General features: G+C 46.0%; 1 protein-coding gene across 1 annotated transcript in view; it reads left to right on the forward strand.

The window, feature by feature from the left end:
• Window positions 1-19,918, forward strand: part of COL27A1 (collagen type XXVII alpha 1 chain) — a gene marked incomplete at its 5' end in the record, with an annotated part of 159,089 nt that overhangs the window by 37,303 nt on the left and 101,868 nt on the right. The window contains 7 exons of the mRNA XM_082009004.1: window positions 734-787; window positions 2,860-2,913; window positions 8,208-8,252; window positions 9,131-9,184; window positions 11,547-11,591; window positions 13,970-14,023; window positions 15,260-15,304. Coding sequence (XP_081865130.1) covers window positions 734-787; window positions 2,860-2,913; window positions 8,208-8,252; window positions 9,131-9,184; window positions 11,547-11,591; window positions 13,970-14,023; window positions 15,260-15,304 — 351 coding nt within the window. The remainder of the gene's footprint in view (window positions 1-733; window positions 788-2,859; window positions 2,914-8,207; window positions 8,253-9,130; window positions 9,185-11,546; window positions 11,592-13,969; window positions 14,024-15,259; window positions 15,305-19,918) is intronic.

Genomic DNA, 19,918 nt, shown 5'->3' on the forward strand with positions numbered 1-19,918 from the left:
CGCTTCAAGTCTCTTCTACTTTTTCTTACTTCTAACTCTCACGCTGTTTCCACCTTTTAAGAATTTGAACTGGGATTTTCAAAGAAATCTGCTGGAATTAGATGTTCAAACGCTGCTGAAATTCCAGCTTGTGTTCATGAGAAGATCACAGTCTGAAATTGTAATTTCTCTCGTCACGGTTGTTAAGAAGGAAGACAAGGAATACTGCCACTTAAGAGAAAGTGTGCCTCTTTCTTCTGCCAGCCTGGAAGCCTCACAATTACGCTGGCTGTTGGTAGCGTCTAATTAGTGTAACTTTCTCTGCAGCTTCATCTGTTCCCCACAGTTAAAAAAGCAACAGCAACTAGCAAGTTGTTAAGGAGGATGGTTTAGCTACAGTAATAGGCTTGGTAATTATTTTTGTGATGGTAGTTGTAGACAAGGAAGAAATCACAGATGTCCCGTCTAATGAGTATCAAAAGTCCTGACATTGCCTTCTTCCAGTTACTCTTTCTTTAGTCAATTTATTACTGTCAAATACTATTTAAAACTCAATGTTTTAGCAGCAGCAATCACTCACAAAAACCAGTCCCAGCAAAACAGCTATACCCTGGGACTTTAATACATTTGGGATGTCGGGGCAAGACAGAGATAAAACAAAACATGTTTCTAATTTGGAGCCTTGGTGGAAGCAGAGCCACAGCTATAGCCTGGGTCCCTGGCTTATGTCATTAATTAAAGTTTTTCATTTCAGGGTCAGAAAGGTGATCCTGGGTTGTCACCTGGAAAGGCTCGCAACGGACAGAAGGTAAGACGTTGCCCAGAGTGCGCAGGCATCAAGACCACAGTGTGCTTTAAGCCCTGCGCATACATGTGGAGGGAGGCCATACTGCAGCCACAAGCACCACAGCTTCTCAAGTAGACTTGGGACTTAAAATTAAGACTTAGACCCCGGATTCAGGACTAAAGAGAGTTAGCTAAGGTATTGACCACAGTGCACTGAAGTGCCTGCTGCCACAGCTTTTATCCAGTCCAAGCGTTTATCCATTTTATGCACAATCTGCAGTGCAAACTTAAGTCCCTGCTGCTGCAAGCATGTGGCTACTTAAGCTGGGTATTTAAACTAGTGTATATGAGATGAGCCACACCTTGCCAGCTCTTGGCATGCTTCTGTAGCAAAAGGCAATCCCAGTATAAGCAATAAAAACCTTGAAGGCAAAGGAAAGCATGTTTTTGCCGAGGAGCTGCGAAACAGTAATTTGTCTCATGTCACACACGCAGCCCACAGCAGATCACTGCTGTGAGAGCAGCCTTGCTGTCCCACTGGTGGAGAAAGGGAGGCTTCTCAGACCATTGCACTGCCAACGCATGGACCCTGCTGTGTGATGACCAGAGGCCTTTCCACCAAGATCTACTCAAACCAACACAAAGCACACAACTGGGAAGGGTAGCTGGTTTCTGGATTTAGCAACTATTAAGGATCAGAGTTCTGCTAATTCTTTTCAATAAATTACAGCTCCCATTTTTGCTGTTTCACAGCTGAGCGATTTTTACTGAGGCCTCACAGAAGTCTAGAAATGAATAGAAGAGCAATCAGGGCTCCACAACATCCACCTCAATTAGTTCTTTCATTGATGCCTGCACAATACTTCATAACTCATGCCTAGGACAAGAAGCCTTGGTTCTCTTCCTTTCATCATAAGCCTTGCTATAAACACACAGCTAATAGAAAGCATCAGCCATGAAGAACTTAGGCCCTTCATTTGAAACCAGATGCCTTCATGAAGCACAGTAAGCCACACAACTGCAAGATGGAGGGTGACGCTAGAAAACATTGAGAAGGCTGAATCTGAAATGATGCTTTTAACTTAACAGCACAAAGTGCCTTTTGAAATTTCTGGTGCACTACGTTGGAATGGCATCACGTGGAAATCATCCACCCGCAGAGTCTGCAACCATTTTCTTGCAAGCATGCTCAGTGTAAGAAAGGGAGAGATCCAGATCACTTTTAGCTCATGTTAACAAGGCTTTATTCCTGTTAGCAGTAATAGAAACAAGGAGTTTCCAGCAGGAGTTTGGAGTGATGCCTAATTTTCGAGCTAGATATTCCAAATGCATTTTCAGTAAGCAGGCACAGCACAGTGTTTGGGACTATAAAGGGATTTTGATCCTAATCAGAGGAGGGCAAAATGGGCTTCTACGAATGGATTGGATGTTAGAGAGATCTCACAGCAAAGCTCTTCTCCATTCCTATAGTGATTTGGGTATGCCAGCTGGGATGTGATGCAATCCCTTTTCAGAAGTACAGGCCACTGAAAAACCCTCCCACCAGCAGCCTGCAAAGGCTGGGTCCCTGGCTTATGTCATTAATTAAAGTTTTTCATTTCAGGGTCAGAAAGGTGATCATAGTGTCATATAGGCAGGTTAAATAATTGTACCCTCAGCGCCACCTGAACTGGAGCCATGGGCTGAGCCAGTGCAGTAGCATAGTATGAGCACCATCACAGGATTTGGCAGGAGGTACCTGTTGTTCTTGTTGCATTTAAAAGCTAAAATGTTCTTGCCTTGGTGATTTAGATGCCTATTAAAAGGCAAATGAAGCATGTGACTGAGTGAGATAATTGAAAAAAAAGCATTCGTTATGCTGGCAAAAAGCTGGACTTTAGCATCAGCTGCCATTAACTGGGTTTATTATTTATATGAGTCAGTTAATAGAGATGATGTTTAAATCTACGCTTCCAGTCAGTTTTTGAAGAGTTGCAATTAGAATCAGAAATATCAACAGCTGGGTGCTACTGTCAGCAAAATGATTTCAGTAACAGTGTCGCTAGGCATAGGGAAAATGTCGCTGAAAACTAACAACCTACTTGCTTCCTACAGGGAGATGTGGGCTTACCTGGTTTGACTGGGTTCCCTGGACCACCTGGTAGAAAGGTAAGAATATGTTCTTTTCTAGTGAATTAGATCACTGGTTTTATTTCAAAATGTTCTCTAACTCTGACTAAAAGATTTAATTAAGTCCTAGTACCCAGCAAAAAAGTCTTACACCTGTTTCACCGGCGTATAAGATGGGACACAGGATGAAGCAACAGCCTAAAGGTTGTACCAGCAGGATTATGTAAGAGTATGAAATGAAATTCTGGATCCAGATTTCCGTTCCTTCGTTGTATTCCGTGTCCCACTGCACTGCATTATCCCTCTGCACCCTGACACTGGGTCTTCATCAGCAAGCTGAATTTAGGTCTGGTTCAGCCAATATGTTAAATAAATGGGTCTACAACCGACATCAATACTTAAAGGTTGGATTCAGAACAGGTTTAGACATTCCAAGGAAACCTTGACTGTCTCTCCTGGTAAATCACATTTCAAACAAAATATCTGTATGCCTTCCCTCTATTTTGCTTGGAGAGTGACAGTACTAGGCAGGTTTTACTTTGCTTCCATATTGATGTTTCAACATCATTAACATCAACAACGTACCTATGCCTAGAAAAGGATACGTAGGGATAGAGCACAAGATCCGACCCTGCCTTCACGTTGCAGCAGTGTGTGTGCTTGTATTCACGCGTGCAAGTCTGCAGAGCAATACCTTAGTAATCCCTACCTGGAGCTCATGTCTTTTATATATCAAGGACGCTTCAGTTGACCTTCCAGTTCAGGCTGTATTGGTAGGTTCGTTTGATTTTTTGGAAGCTGGACCTGTTGCAAGGAGCTGTTTAATAGTTGGGCTCAGTGGACATGGCTCCCCTTCCCAGCAAGCCAATATTGACATAGCCAAGCTGAACAGTTAAAATTAGCATCTTGTTTCCATCACTTCATCAGTCAATGGGCCATTGAAGATATACTGTTCCTCAGGCCAATTAGCTGCACGCAAACACCTACTCAGGTATGCTTTAAGACTCTGGGGAAAGAAAGTAAGTATGAAGGAGTCTGAAAGAAAGTCTCCCTCTCCATGATTGTTTGTTGTATGCTTTATATTGGAATCAAATTGCCAAAAGTAGGGGCTGGCTTCGTTTTCCTGCTCCCAAGGCTGGTTGTGCTTGAGGTGCTGTGTGGAGCTAGGAGCAGCAGAGTGATTAATTACTGATCTTTGCTGTCACAAATAAGTTCTAACAAATAGGGTGGAAAGAATACCATTTTCCTGGTATAACAGCTCGTAAAACAAAACCTTGTGGTTACAATCAGCAAAATGCAATGTCAGGAGTACAAGGACTCATAGTGGAAAAAGTGGAGAAGGAATAGGAGATTGAACAAACATTCCTGAGTCCAGCACATGGCCTTCACATCTGATTTGAGCTCCCCCAGGACAGGGCGAAGGCAGGGGTATGCTTCTGTTTCTTCAAGTAATGAGCAAGTTGGATGCTGAAATTTTTCCTTTGGTGTAGCTTAAAAAAAACACCTCCCAGTAGCACTAGTCTGGCAGTGTTTTTGGTGTAACCTGGCTTTTATTAGCATCCTGCATTAAGAAAAAATTTACAGCTGTTGGAGAAATGTTTGGAAAAAAATCTTTTTTTATCTGGATTCCCTGCTGGCATTCTCCCAGTGAAAATATGCTGGTGTATTGGCTGAAGGTGGGCAACTCATCTTGGCTAGCAGAAAACAGCAACGCCTTGGAAATGGACATCCCTCCTGCTCGCTCCATGGAGTGTGAAAAGAGCTCTAAGGGCTTTGTTCTGAAAACGCCGTCTAGAAACTTTCAAATAGGCAAAATATTTCACCAGGGGAAACAAAATACTTTTCCCACTAAATGAAACAACTGGCTCAGCAGCACGAGCTGGAGCTGCAACCAAGTAAGACACGGTTTCGGATAGTGTGGCTCACAAGACGGTGCCTGTCTTGTGAGCGCAGACCTCTGCTTTTTGTAGGATGGAAGAGTCTGATCTCGGAGCACCCCCAAAGTCATTTTGCCTGCACCCAGCTACGAGTATATGAAACTGCCTTTCAAGCAGCAGATGTAATTCTTATCCTCTCCACGCAGAGCAAACGTTGCTTTTGCTGAGCAGCAGCAGTCGGGAATGCTGGCAGGCCGTGGCTGTCCCCTCTGCCCTCCCCGCTGGGGCCTCCGAGGTGTCGGCGGACTTTGGCTTTTTGGTTGGGGGCTGCGAACTGTAGCTGCCTTGCAGATACCTCTCAGCGGAGCACTGCATCATTGCTCCCTGCCTCAAATGCTGGGGAGGAGAAAATGGTTGTAGAAAAGTGCCGGATTGTAGACGACAGCAGCAGCGAGAGAGAAAAAGCTTCGCTGGAGTCACTCAGGGAGTAAAGACAGAGCTGAGAACTGGCCAGTGCTTCAAAACACATCCTGTCGTGCAGATCTCATTCGCTGGCCTCTCTGCTCTTCACATTTCCTATCAAAGTGCAGGATGATCCTTTTCAGCTAGGAGAGAGTGGATTATAAATACCATCACAGATGAGTAAATCCTTCACTGGAGTGCAATTTCCTTTCTAAATCACAGCCCTTTGTGTTGAGCACACTGTAATCATCAGGAAGTGTTTGGATAAAAGAGCAAATGCAGTTGTTTTTATGCCCTCTGCCCTGTCATTTTAGTGCTATTTGAAGAGGATTTAGGCAGGTAAATCCTTTCACGTTGCAGCCAACTTTACCATACACAAGCTTTTCTGTTTTCTCCTCGCTATAATCAACCTGAGACAGAGATAACTGCAGCATACTACGAAGAAACACACATTCCAAGCCTCCCAGAGTTTGGAATTGTATGTTGTGAGGAGGGTATTTAATAGGATGCAACAGTAGTAGAGTGGCTACATATTGAACCTAAGTGCCATTCACTTACCATTGTAGAGATAACAATGCCGTGTTTGGTGCGTACGTTAGCTCAGGAGGTGCTTTGAGCATCTCAAGGGGTTATTGTCTAACCACCTGTTCTGGGGGCACAGCACAGGCTAGGAAGGCCTGTCCTGCAGGAACCCAAGTGGAGCAGAATGATCCGGAGCTGCCAAGCTAGGCACCTCTTTCCCATCAGTGGAGGGAGCGAGACATCTCTAAGTGCTTGTACCCATGGAAGTAGGTGCTCCAGCTGTCTGGAGATAAAGATAGTTCCTGCTCCGGGCTGTGGCTGGAGGAGCTGGGCAGAGGCCCCAGGAGGAAACACCAGGGGTTCCGTGCTAAATCCCAAAGCATGTCTGGAGATGCTGGACCCAGGGCTGTTTCTGTTGGCAGCTCTCTCTGGAAAAGGTGAGGGGAGGCCAGAACAGACGCTCTCCATCTGCACAACACCCTGCTGGTCCACACTCCAGGGATGGGTGATACCGATACTGGGCCTTCCACACCCGGGTGGGTCTGGACCTTCACAACATGCCTTCACCTTCAGACCAGACACCCAACCGGGGTGGAGCATCCTCCCTCCTTTCTGCTGATGCTTAGCCTCTGTCAAGGAGCTGGGGAGAGGATAAGCAAGAGAGGATCTCATGGGGCACATTGCTGGAGAGGGGCAGGGAGGCCCATCTACTGGTCCTGCCCCAAGAGCTGCTGGGACACTTCCAGGTAGGAGCCCCTGGCTGAAATGCACTAACAGAGTTTGGAAAAGGACCTTCTAGGTGGTTCAAGTAAGGAGTAGCTGGCAGCCAAATGGTCTTTTAGGTCAGGCATGGCCTTCTCAAGGGGTGCAGCTCAGACAAAAGAGTGGGCCATGGTACATCAGCAAGGGCAAGCAGGAGAGAATCGGTGAAAAGGGAATCAACATTTTTTCCAGGCCAAAATGAAATAATGAACAAGAAGGAATGCAAAGGGGAGTGGGTAGTAGCCAGGGTGGCTGAGAGCATTGCATACCTCTGCCAGCGAAGACATAGGCTGCGGGTCTAGAGTAGCCCCTGGGAAGAATAAAAAAGCCATTAAGCAGAGGTGTGGACCTGGGAGCAAGAAACAGGCCTGGATTCATCTGGTGAGTGAAGGAAAAGGCCAAGTCCTCGGCCAAACCAGGTTTGGTTATGGCTCCCAGAGCAGGGGGGTGCTCCCTGTGGGTTTCGCAGACAGGCAACGTGTGCCGGGAGCCCGGGCTGGGGTCGGGGTGAGTTGCAGAGACTGAGTTACGATTAGCAATTGTAACCCACCCCGAAAGCATTTAGTTATTTCTGTACTATTTGTGCAGGGATTGTTTCTTGTTTATTTTGTCTCTCCGTTTGTTTCAAGTTAAATTTTCTGCGCTTTTTTAAAAATCTTGCTAGTAGCCCAGCTAAAACAATCATCTCTGTAACTGAATTTAATCTTCTAATCTGCTCTGACTCCACTTGATGGAAAGGAGTTTGTTTTAAATAGCTGAAGCAAGGTTATAAAGGGGAGGGGGAAAAAAAATCTGAAGTGCTTGTCACTTGCAGAATTTACTCAGTGTTTGAAGAGAGCTCTAGGTAAATCCTGGAGAAAGCAAACTCTCTTAAAATACATGCTGATCAGTTGGCAGTTGAACAGGCTACCTTTGTGCCGCTCCAGTGTCTGCATCTCAAAAAAAAACAAACCTGAAAAACTGAAGCAAGTTTATGAAAGACCTGCGAGAATGATTTGAAGCCTGCAACGCTTGCCAACTTGCAAGCTGGATTAAGAAACTAATTCTAATTAATTCAGCAGAGAGAGAGCAGGCTAAGAGACAGCTTGCTCACCATTTTATGTAGCTTCATAATGAAGGACTCTGGATCTTGTCATACCTTGTAATAATTAGGTTAGAAAAGCTGGAAGCTGGACAAATTCAAGATAGAAACAAAATTGAAGTTTCCCGTGACAGTAAGTGGTTATTTTGGTGTTTCCTATGGCATTTCAAGTTCTAAAGTGAAAGTTTGCACTCTGAAACATGAGTGACTCATGTTGCGTAGTCCCCCAACTTGCCCAAAGCCAACATTTCACCCTACAAGCCTGTGGTTTCCTAAGGATTAAGGATAGCTTTGCTAAAGGTGCAGATTACAAATAGACAGATGTGAGTGTAGGTACAACTCTAAGTCTGTTCATGGAGCAAGTCCTTCCTGAGGAACCACCAGGGCAGACCCCAGCGGGTGCAGGCTGCTGCCACCACACCGCGTTGCAGCAAAGTCTGGGAACGTCAGTGGGGTTTAGGTGGTGCAACCACAAAGCAGCACATTAAAAGTTTGCGTGATTGTGTAGTGCTATCCCATATCTAAAGACCTACTTCTCAGAACTTTACTCCCACCTGCAAAGAGAAATTCAAACCAAAGCCAGATTTTTTTTCTTATTATTATTCATCTCTCCCATTCTATTTCAACAGGGATATAAAGGCTACCCTGGACCACCAGGTCACCCTGGAGACCAGGTGAGTCTTCCCAGCTTCCAACACTGAACTTTTAAAGAGGGATGGATTTGCTGACTCTAGTGCTAGTTTGGATCCTGTACAGCCTGCCCAGCATGGACAGCCAGCTCTGTCCCAGGGCAGCTCGGTACACACAGGGGATGCGCTGTGCACATACGCTGACTGAGCATCAGCAGCTGGTGGGAGGAGACTGCTGTCGGGTTTCTAAATTTAATTTCTCATTTTTATTGCTTAACCGTGTTAAGTTTACATGGTGGAAGAAATACCAGCTTACTCTACTCCCCCTTTATTTTTCCTTTCACATTAATTTTACCTGGACTTTACTAACCACATCATATTAAGTACTAACATGTCATTCCCCTCCTAAAGCCCATTTCCCTCTCTCCCCTTTCCTCCCCCCTCTTTATTTGGTTAAGTCTGATGTTTGCAGTTCAGGAAAAAAAAAAAAAGGCAATGAATAGCAAGCCCTGTTAGCAATGATGTTAAAGGATATTATACATGAATCCATTTAGTTTTGAAGAATTTTGGCAGTGCTTCCCCACCAGTAAAACGGTTCCATATGCCAGATATAGATGCAGCCTTACACCTTCTCTTAGCCTCCTTGTTTCAAACTATCTGCTGCTTTCACTGCAGATGGAGGGAGAAGGAGAAAGAGCAACACTTGCTTAATACATGGATCCTATTGACTTGGCTATTGTGTGTTTCACCCCGTTACTAATTTATTCCAATGCCTACCCTTAATATTTTCTTCCTCTCTATAAATTTGCATCAGGTTCATCCATTCCACCCTCCTTTCCCCCCAGCTCAAAGAATGAAGCAGCTAAAAAGTCTTCCCAAGCGTGACATTCACCTTACCTTCTGTGCCTTTTCTCTTTCCGTAGGGCGAACGAGGACCAGATGGAAGTCCAGGTGCCAAAGGTTATCCTGGCAGGCAGGTGCAGTAAATCTCATCGTGCTGTGCACAGACTAGGGATTTGGGTGTGCAGGTAGCTAAATATATGCCCTGCTAAATACATGCCCCACTAAAGACAGTGCAGACGTCTAGAATATGTCTGAATGTTTTCCTTCTTCCCGCCTCCCCCAAGATGCTGTATCAGTGACACAGTCTTTCAACTCTGGGGGACACTAAGGTTGTTAGAAAGTATTTTATGCCTATGATAGATAAACCCTGAATTTCTATAGCAAAATCTGACCAATTTTTGCTTCAGTATAACAACAGGGATAAAAAACCCCACAAACCAGCAGAGCAGAGATACATACCTGCAAGCTGCTAACCCTTCACTTTTAGGCACATTTTACATCCGATCTTGAACATGTTAGAAATCTGGGCAGAAGAAGGCTGAAAGAAAAGATTTAGATGAACTCTCATTAGTAAAATTCCCTAGTATAATCATATATATATACACACATAAAATTATACATGGACCATATAAATCGTATTTGCAGCTGCAAAAAAGATGATGCAAGAAAACCAAGTCTTTGTTTTCATTCTGAAAAAATTGCACAAAGGCTACTTTAGGAATGGGGGAGTACGCAAAGGAAAATGCATCAATACTGGACACTTTATTGTCATGTAAGATACTGAGTAGTAGAAAGGAAATTAAGAGGAAGAACTTGTGAGACCCAAAATGGAATCTGTTGCAGGGCAGAAGACCTGGCCCTGTAACATTTTACAGGGAAATTAGTTTGTCATAGTTTTCTACAATGGACACATTAAGGTATTTAATTTGTATTTAAGTACATAGCGAAGAGGCTAGGCAGGTGTTAAAGACCCCAAGCAGTCTGCCATGAGCATTTCAGACTTGTCATGAGTTCATGTGTGAGTTTTTACCCAGATGTGTAGGTTATTAGACTAAACCTGAACTAGATACACAGAACAAGTCTGCATTCCCCTGCCTCAGACTATTTTCAATTTGAAATTAAATTGATACCTCGCTTAGCAAATTTAGGTGGAACATACAGATGCATGCTGGAGAGTGAAGATGGTAGAACTGGATGAGAGTTTTATGCACCTGACTAAAGGCTCCATTCATACTCTGAAAGGCTCTCAGAGATTTGCATGCCAAACAACCTCCTAGGTGTGGATGTGCGTTAGATGACTAATATGAAGTGGTCTGAGCGATATTGGTCATACAAGGTTAATGAATGCTGCGTGGCAATTCACAGCAGCGTTCTGCCCATCAGATAAGCAGGGTGAAATCTTTGCGCTTGACATACGAAGAACAAAAGTGCTTTCTTAAAACGTGGTTTGGGTCAGGAAAGTGACTTTTTTTTTTTTATTAAGGCAGCTTTTTTCAGCATATCTGAATGCTGTGTGTATCCAGAATCAGAGCTGTTTACTTTACTGAGATTTTACTACTTGTTACTCCTGTCAGCTGTGCTGGCTCTGCAGCGCTATGGGAGAGAGAGCTTGGCTCTGTTTGGATTTGCACATCATAGGCAGAATTGTTAACTTCACTGCGATGGCTGAAATCTTTGGCAACGATGCATGAGCCAGGAAAGAGCACAACCTGACTTTCAGATCTCAGGCTGAGTGTGCAGTGCTGCCAGCTAAAGAAAATATGGACTTAGCCTTTTTTTTTTTTCCCCCTTCCAAAAAAGCCCCACAACATTTGGAACTAGAAAAAATTGACCTGGAAACTTGCTAGAAGACAATAAACATGAAAATTCATGATGCATTTTTACAGGGTTCTTTTTCACAGTACTTTGAGGAGCAGCAATAGGCTTAGAAGTAGAATGGGGAATATATTTTGAATTCTTTCCATATTTGTTGATGCTGCAAAGGCTTAGAGATATTGCAGTACTTGCACAGCTAAGTGACTTTCTAGGCTGTAGAAATTTGAGGGGCTTTCTCACTGTGTCAGGATCAGCCTGTGTTCCCTAAACAGGCATTGAAATACATTTGTCATTTGCTATGCATGTGCTCAGTTAGGCAGGAAAATGAATCGAGAGCTGTTGGGTACAGAGCATCACTGTACATTGCATCTGAAGTGTAACACAACCTCTGTGCACCCTGCTGCATTAGCCTTTCTGGGCTTTATGATCAGAAATCTCTACTTCAGCCCCAGGGAAGGCTCACTCTGTGCAGCAGTCTCAGGTTCTGCGGAGTCCCAGATCCCCAACAATGGGAGATTTGTTATTTGTATCATTTTGTCCTTTTTTCTCCTTTCTTCATATGCCTTGGACACGGCACTGAAAGCAGAACCATGCAGGGACGGTGCTGGGGATTTGGCACTGCTCGTTAGATTAAGTTAAAGCCTGTCCACATTTGTCTTTGTTTTTTCCCTTCTGTTCTAGGGTTTACCTGGCCCCATAGGGGAATCTGGTCCAAAAGGCAGTCGGGTAAGCAGCCTTTCATTTGTCTTTTCTCTACTTGTTTTTACCAAGGGCTTCTCAAGAAACTTTTTAATTTTGCAATCCGGAGACTAGTTGCTTTAATTTGTTGCATTCAAGGGTTTTGAACTGCGCACCGCTTGTTTATTGAAGGACTGCTAAATTTTTTAAATTAAACGGAGTATTTTTACAAAGATCAAAGTTCACCAATAGTGCTGATGATACAAAGCCAACTCCTTCAGAGGAGAGGGAAGAATGGCATACAAATTCCTACCAAAGACCAAAGTCTGAACTTTCTGCAAGCCCCCATCTCCCAAAGGCCTCTTTAGTTTCAATAAGTGTGGTTCAGCGGTCTTCGACCGAGCTGAATGTGGGCTCTTTTGGGTATAGTCCTGGGTTTGCGAGTGATTTATATCATTATGCAGGATGGCAAGCCAGCATCTTGAAGCCATGTGCAAATACAAACATTAATATCTGTTCTGCCTGGTTTTGCTCACCAAATTGAATAGCTGGGGGTTCATTCTCACTGCAAAGGATTACTTTTATTTTTTTACCAGTTAAGACTCTGGTCAATCACATTTTGTTCTTTTCCTGCAATTATAAATTCACAACAAGATTCTGAGGCAATAAAATCCCCTCTTTCTCTAACACGGGATACTTTCTCTATATGCAGTAAATTCAACCAGCTGGCTTCCATCACTAGGAAAACTGCAAGGAATAAACAAATGCTGACCCTGCAGCTAGCTGTATTCCTGAGCTGGGAAGGGAGATGGCATGTTCAGTGTCCTGCAGGAGAGAGGAAGATCTGAGATAGCACAGCTTGCTCACCTCACTTCTGCAACTGATAAAGTTGTCCCTGGTGCATCTATTTCACTGCCCAAACCAGGACCTCATGTAATTATCATGTGGTAGATGTGCAGAATGTAAGACTTGAAAATTATTTTCCGCTTTGCACCCCTGAGTGCTGGGGACTGAAATATTTATAGCTACCTGAGAAAGCCATTCTCAGTTCAACTGCAGTCAATCAGAACTGGGTACTAAGGTGAGATATCTGCATTTTGTGGATTGAGGGAGCCGACTGTGGATGCTTCTCCACTTCCCACCTCTATTTTTCCTTCTGCAGGTAGTAGCTCAGGAGTCACACAGTTTGTCGGAGACAAAGGCAGATAGCATCATTTTAATGTGGCTATATTTCCCGGCCAGGTATTATCCCTGAAGGAAGCGCAAGCTAAAGGGAACGATGGACTGGTGGAAAAAGTTTGGTGGGAGTGACAGTAAGAGATTTAGTGATGATGGAGAAAGAAAGATGAGAGAAAAATCAGTGTTAACACTCGGCTCCTGTAACAGTGAGGTGCCACTGAGGGGGCTCCCTGCTGAAATTCACTTCCTCTTGATTCTGCATGTTTGGCACAAATTAGTCCTTTGCAAAGGACCAGCACACAAGGTAACTTTGTACTAACTGCTGAGCAAAGAGGATTAAACACAAGGCTCCAATTGTTGCAAGGGAAGGGAAATGTCGCATTTGTGTCCTGTCTGAGCAGGATCCCCGGGCGGTAGGGAAACATCGCGCCCTTGAAAACGCGACGCCTGCTGATGAGTGTGAAAGGAACAGATTTTGTGTGAAGCACAGTGGTGTGACGGAGGCTTCTTTACAGATCCTTGTCAGAGGATCTGTATGTAGGTACAAGTTGAGCCTCGTACGCCGATCCAAAGAGCCTGAAATGGCACGCTCGGCCTCTCCCTGGCCAGACAGGGCCCTTGGTGCTTGGGTTGACAAAGTGTTTGCAAAAGGTCTTGGTGGTGCAACAGAGTTTGCAGGGAAAGGCTTTAGGCAGAACCATTACTGATTCGCTCCTCTCTGAGCAACGGGGTGGTCGGCAGCCTTGCGTCCCAGGAGAAGGTGTTGTTTGCGTGAGAAGAGACTGCAGTGTGTGACCACCGTGTGACGTAAGACAGGCAGAGAGGGCTTGGTACAACAGGCCATTTTTACAGCACAGTTGGGAGTGAGTGCCAAAGGCAGGGAAAGAGCCCTTGGAGAGATGAAAGGAGGTGTAGGCATGTGGATTCCTTTGGCTATCACTCTCACTAACCTTGAACCAAGCTCCATTTCCCTCAGGTACACTCAGAGCCAGCCCAGGTAAGGTTTCTTCTTGCTGGCCTCTTCCTGCCTGGAGTCCTCCTGATCCCTGGTGTGAGGGTATGTGCCCTTGGACTACATCGTGGAAGCCAGCACCATGCAGTCCATGGGCATATACACTTGCCTCAAGGTTTATTTCATCACGGCTGCCATTGACCAACGCTGGATGATGCTCTGCTCTTCAGGAAAGACAGACTGACTGTCTGCTAATGGAGAATGTATTTGACTACTTGTTTCCTCTTTTCTTTAGGGATATATTGGTCTCCCAGGATTATTTGGGCTGCCAGGGGCTGATGGAGAACGAGTGAGTATTTTGTGAAGAAAACCTTGGTGTGTTGCTTGAATAAGTTCTTCAGAGCCTGTTGTAACCTTCTCTATCCCTTGTTCCTGAGGAAAGAGGCAAGCATGCCTAATGTTTAACCGTGCCTTCTGTAACCTGTTTCTACCCTTGCATGAAGACCTGTGTCCCTGTGTGATGTTGACATTCAGCTCAGGAAAGCCTAGGCTTCAGACAGGGTCATCAGACCTCACTGTTGAGTAGAGAGGAGTTTTTCTATATTTTCCTTCACTCAAAACCTGCCCTCCTCCTCCCCCTTACTAGTTCATCTTAGTGGGATGGGGTGAGGGGCGGAATACATGTGGAAATTCCCAGCTCCCACAAGAGTGACATCCCAGCCACAGTGTCCAAGCCTTTTTGGGTGTCCAGCTGGAGGTGTCTGGAAAGCATCTGGCTCTTGGAAGGGACAGGGCCTGGGACTTTCTGACAATGGCTTTCCTTCCAGTTGCATTGAGTTGTGCAGTCAGGACTGGGGCCTGTGGACGGGCAGCTGTGGCTACTGTTCCCATGTGTCCTCCCTCCCCCCACCATCCTTTTCATCGTGCTATTCATTCTCCAAACCCACGTGTTCAGAGCTTTGCAAGACCTCCCTTGCTTTTTTGCTCTTCTCCCCCACGTCCCCCCACCTGCCTGATCTCTACCCATCCAAGGATCCCTTCTTCCCACTGCAAGAGCTCCTAAGGAAGGTTGCTGTAAGATGTTTTATTCCAGCTTTTTCTCCCTCGAATGCAAACTCCAGAAGCCAGAGAGGCCCCGGGAGCATGTGGGAGTGAGTGTGTGTGTGCCTGCCTGGGAGGGGACTACCCTGTGCTCTAGAGTCGCTGATTTAATGCTTGTATAACTAAATAAGAAACATAAACAGAAGTTCTCCAGCGAGTGCCTTGGCAGTGGCCTTCATTCGGTTCCAGACCAGTAGCTTAATGATTGCTCCTGCTAAGCACAGCTTCAGCCTGTTGCCCTGGGTGTGGATGCTGCCTGTGTGTGTCCTCAGGGAGGGCTGTAGTTAGTGGGTGAAGGTTAATTGTCTTCTGCTCTCACAGCTGACTGCAAGTAGCTGACATTTTGATTCCTGAACAATGCTGCAGTCATTAGCCTGTTTTGCATTCCCCTTTCTCTTCTAGTTTTGTTTTGTATTGTTGGTTGGCTGTTTGCTTTCTCAACCAGACCTATTATTTTTTTTTTCTCTGTGTGTTTTCCTTGCAGGGGATCCCTGGAGTTCCTGGGAAGAGGGGCAAGATGGGTAGGCCGGTAAAGTTTTTCCTCGTCTATTATGCAGACTTTGTTGAATGAAACCGGAAACAAAACATCTGGCTTTTGGCTGGGTCCCCTCATATTTTCTGTTGAGAACTAAATGGGGAGATCTGACAGACCTTTCTATGTCTCTTTTCTCAAGCAGGAAGAAAACTGAAGATACAAATGTTGTTCTCTTCCTTTCTTCCATGCTCTGCCCACTTCACAGGCATTTTTGTTCTTTTTCGCACTGTCTCCGTGCTCCCTTGGATCTTGCACTTCTCAGGTTCTCTCCTGCAACGTCTGCCCCTCTGTCCTCCCTCTGGCCAGCCTCTTCCCTGAACACACTTCGTAATTCCTCATCATGATTGTAGCATCCCGGGTGTCTGTGCTCGCTCTGTTGTATCTACTGCTCTGTGCTCCCACCAGTCCCATCACATTTGCCTCTGCTGTGATTCTCTCCAACCCTTGTAGCATCCTGGTTTGTATAATGCAAGTGCACTTTTGTATAGAAACCTTTTTGTCCTTGGTGGTTGTACAGAGTTAAAGCAGTAGCAGATCAGATGAAGACATGTTTGAGAAGCAAGGAGACCAGGTAGATTTGAGAGCTTGGCCAGGAGGAAGAGGTGTTTGTAGGTAAGGCTGCATACAGGCTGGAAACTGTGAGAGCTGCATAGAAGAAGAAGGGGGTTTGTGCTGACTGTAGCAAAAAGCACAATGAAAGCAGGTGGGAAAAGGACTGAAATCAGAGAATCATAGAATGGTTTGGGTTGGAAGGGACCCTAAAGATCATCTAGTTCCACACCCCCTGCCATGGACCGGCACACCTTCCACTAGACCAGGTTGCTCAAAACCCTGTCCAACCTGGCCTTGAACACTTCTCTGGGCAACCAGTGCTCATGCCTCACCACCCTCACAGTGAAGAAATGAGTAGAGGAAACAGCGAAAGGACAGAGAGGAAAGCCTTTCCCACATCAGCCTTCCTCCAAACAATTCTGCGTGCTTCCTTTAGCAAAATGTATAAAAATTTTTGCTCCAGGAGTCAGCGGAGAGATCAGGCACGTTCGTGCTCTGGTGTGTCTCATTGCCTTTGCACCTTGTTCTTCATGTTAGCCTGAGTTTCTTTTGATCTCTTGACATCATTGCACTCACAGGCTCCTTGTAAAATGTCCAGTCACCCACACACGGAAAAATCCAGTGCTCTCCCCTTGTCACCCTCGCATGCGAACGCATGCTTTCCAGGAGTCCCACGCCTACCGCTTGCTGGTGTTCTCACAGTAAAAGCCACACAAACATCCCAGCAGTGCCACATTCATCCCGGCAGGCTGTTTTTCTCTCCCTGGGACCGGGGGAGGCCGAGCAGATCTTTTTAGGGGTGTAGTGGAAATCTGTACCAGATCTTACCATTTTGTAAGCTGCTGGTTGCACCAGAAACCTCTGTGATGAATAACTGCAGGGCGCCCGTCGATGTAAGGGTGACTCATTGACCAGAGTAAAACAAACAAAGCAACTGTCGTTAGGTACGTGGTTTCTGCTCTCTGCCTTGTTTCTGCCCAGAGCATGCTGGAGGCTCAAAGCGTTCCAGCTGTTGTTTGGCTAGCATTTGTAATCTTCCAGGCAAGAGTTTTGGTCTGGCGGTCGCTGTTACAAACAAGGGGCTCCCCTGAGATCAGCGGGGAATCTCTCAACCGTGGAGGCATTTAGGCTGGGATCTAGAGAAGGGATTAAATGGCTGCACGTGAGCACCTTTGTTCTACTCGGCTCTTTCAGAGTTTTGGCTCCATCCCCGTTTCATGATATCAGGTTTAATATGAAATCTTGAATGGAACAATGCTGATGATTTGTACTTCCGAGCGCAAGCAAAAAGATTAAGTGACATCCAGAGTTATTCAGGAAGTCACTGGGAGAATGGAAAGTAGGAACCAGCTGACCTGGTTCCCTTCCCAACACTTATCTCCTGGCCTGTGCTGTCTCCCAGCTGGTTTGCAGTGTTAGTGAGCCTGCTGTGATTTTTCTGGTCTCTCGCATCCCCCGCGCCGCTAGGTTTGCTGGCACGGCTACTGGTCCTGTTCTATTTCCGTGCTGTCATTGCAGCGGGGAACTTTGGATGCCCGTATTAGCTGCCATCCAAGGCTGGTAAATGCTCTGGAGAGTAGGGAAGGAGTTGGTATCAATCACATTTCTCCCTCTGGTTTTGTTTGGGAGGAGAGACGGTGATGAAGTGCTCGGCAGAGGAGGAGCGGGGGGCTGGGGGAGTTTGCATGTGACACCGTGGGCCCCCGAGAATGATGTAAGAGGGAATGATTAAAATAGAAGAACTGGACATGAGTCAGATCTTGAACCCCTTCCAGGGAAGTTAAGTTTTGCAGAGCTATGAGGGACATGGTGAAACTGTCTTGGAAACAGCGGACCCCACCTCCCGCTCTGCTCTCCCTGCAGTGCATCAGCAGCGCAGGAGGCGAGCGCGTCTCTGACCGATGGGCGCTGGCGAACTCGTGAGCAAGGAGAGGGCCGGGGGTGAGCTAGGGAGAGAATTACGATTAGACTACAATGCACTAGGGAGACTGAAATAACACAAGTCTGTACGTCTCTGGATCTGCTGCCTGTTTCAGAGGTAGGCTGGAGGCCTGGAGCTGAAGCGGCCGTTGCTTAAGCCTTCGGTCTTGCCAATGCAGTGGCTGAAAAGAATGGCTTTTTATGGTGTTTTGGGGGATTTTATGGTGTTCAGTTGAGCAGCTAGAAAAAAAAAAAAAAAGAGGATAAAAAAAGGTCTAATTGCTGTGAGGGCAGCAGGGCTGTGATCCACACACCGTGCTGGGGGAAGGAATGAGACAAACTGTTGTCACCCTCTATCGTGACATGTGTAGGCGATAGAGCAGTCCTAGGTCATCTTTAGAAAGGTCACTGAAGAAGGTAACCCACAGGAAGAGGAGATGCAGCTAGTCATCATTCAAGAAGCACAAAGCTGAGAGCGATATGCTTTTCTTATGCTGTTGATATCTTTCTTATGCCGTGGGAGATGGGTAGCTACAATCAGAAATCTCTGCATTGCAGATTATATTAAACTTCAAATAGAGTGTAATATTTTCAGAAGTTCTCAAGCCCTGTTAGAGAAAGAGTCTTAAAGGGGAACTTTCAGGAAATACATCCAAAGAACTTTGAGCTCTTTTTTTGTTCATCTTCGTTATTGATGAGTACTTGTGTCTCTTGTTCTTTTTTTACATAGAATATTAATACTGCACCAGCTGCAGTATCTTGGGCCTGATTTTTGCTTGCAATCTGTTTTGTCAGTAGTATTATTTTAAAAGAGGTAGAAAGGAAGGAGTAAAGTTTATTGCCAAGACATACTTAGTAATTCTTGGGTTTATCTGAAATCTAGTCACCATTCAGCCAAACACAGCTGAGGTTTCCTTATATTTTTCTGAGAACCTGTCGGTCGGTGCTGCTGGTCCCGTGCCTGGAGCTCAGTTGAGCACTCAGACCCTCACCGTGTCAGGTACCGTGCAAACACCTCCTGAAAGAAAAACCCAAAGGGTCCATCAACGGGGTCCATCAACGAAAGCATTACAAAACAGCACAGCATCAGGCCACCCCCAGGGCTGGAAGGTTTAGGTAACAGTAGCATGAGCAAGTCGTTAACATCACAAGCCAACATTTTGGTTTCCCTGCCTGCCTAGCTGTGCTCATCGTTACTGTTCTTTCTTTTGTCCTCCAGTAGCTCACGTTTGTGAGCGGTGCGCTGCGGCATCCCACCAGCTGTCGGGTGGCCTGATGGGGGTTCCTGCCACCTCCTAACTTCAGGCAAGGGAGGCAAACGCCTCCTGACAGCACAAGCTCTGCCACCCGGCTCTGCACAGCCTTTGGCAAGAGCCAACGTGATGCGAAGTGCTGCTCCGAGGAGAGAGCTTGGCAGGTGGAACAGACTGTGTAAGTCGCAGGCGCAGAGGGATGGCTTGCGCTTGGGATGTGTGGCCAGGACGGCTGACACCTCTGCCTGCGGGAACGGTTGGAGTCTGCCGAGGCCAGACGGGGAGATGCTGCGTTGCTCGGTGACTGCACAGGAGGAGGAAGAGGATATGGGACCTGGTTTTCCCCCGTGGCTACTTCAGACAAGCTGTTTGGCTGGTTTTGGCTGTGTGCAAAACGGAGGTAACACACTCTGCTCTCCTTTGAGCTCACTAGCTGACATTTAGCATGTAAATGCTAAGGATTACTGCTCGGATGTCAAGGAAGAGCTGCTATAAAGTGGTGCGTGGATTTGAAGTATTCAGGATCAGCGCATAGGTGAGTCCAGAAGTCTCCCTTCCCTCTGCCTGTCAGCCACAATGTGGAGGCTGTGAGAGCCAGCAGTGATCTGGCAGCCACTCTAACGTAGGCTCAGTATTTGTTGTGAGCATCAACGCGGTGGCAAGCTGCCGCATCTGGCATCCGTTTTCCATGAGCTGACCACAGTTGGGGTCCCCCTTGCCAGCTCTCAGCTTGTAATGCGGCAGCGCCTTCTTGCCAGGCTATTTTTTATGTCTACTGTCTTCTTCCGTGATGACTTATAAAGTTAATGTCTTAACTCTTGCCTCCAGTGAACACCAAGTTCTTTTTTCTTCATCTGATAGGTTGTTAGAAGAGTATGTGATA

Source organism: Phaethon aethereus (genome assembly GCF_964289735.1).
Source record: "Phaethon aethereus genome assembly, chromosome: 20".
Lineage (NCBI taxonomy): Eukaryota > Metazoa > Chordata > Aves > Phaethontiformes > Phaethontidae > Phaethon > Phaethon aethereus.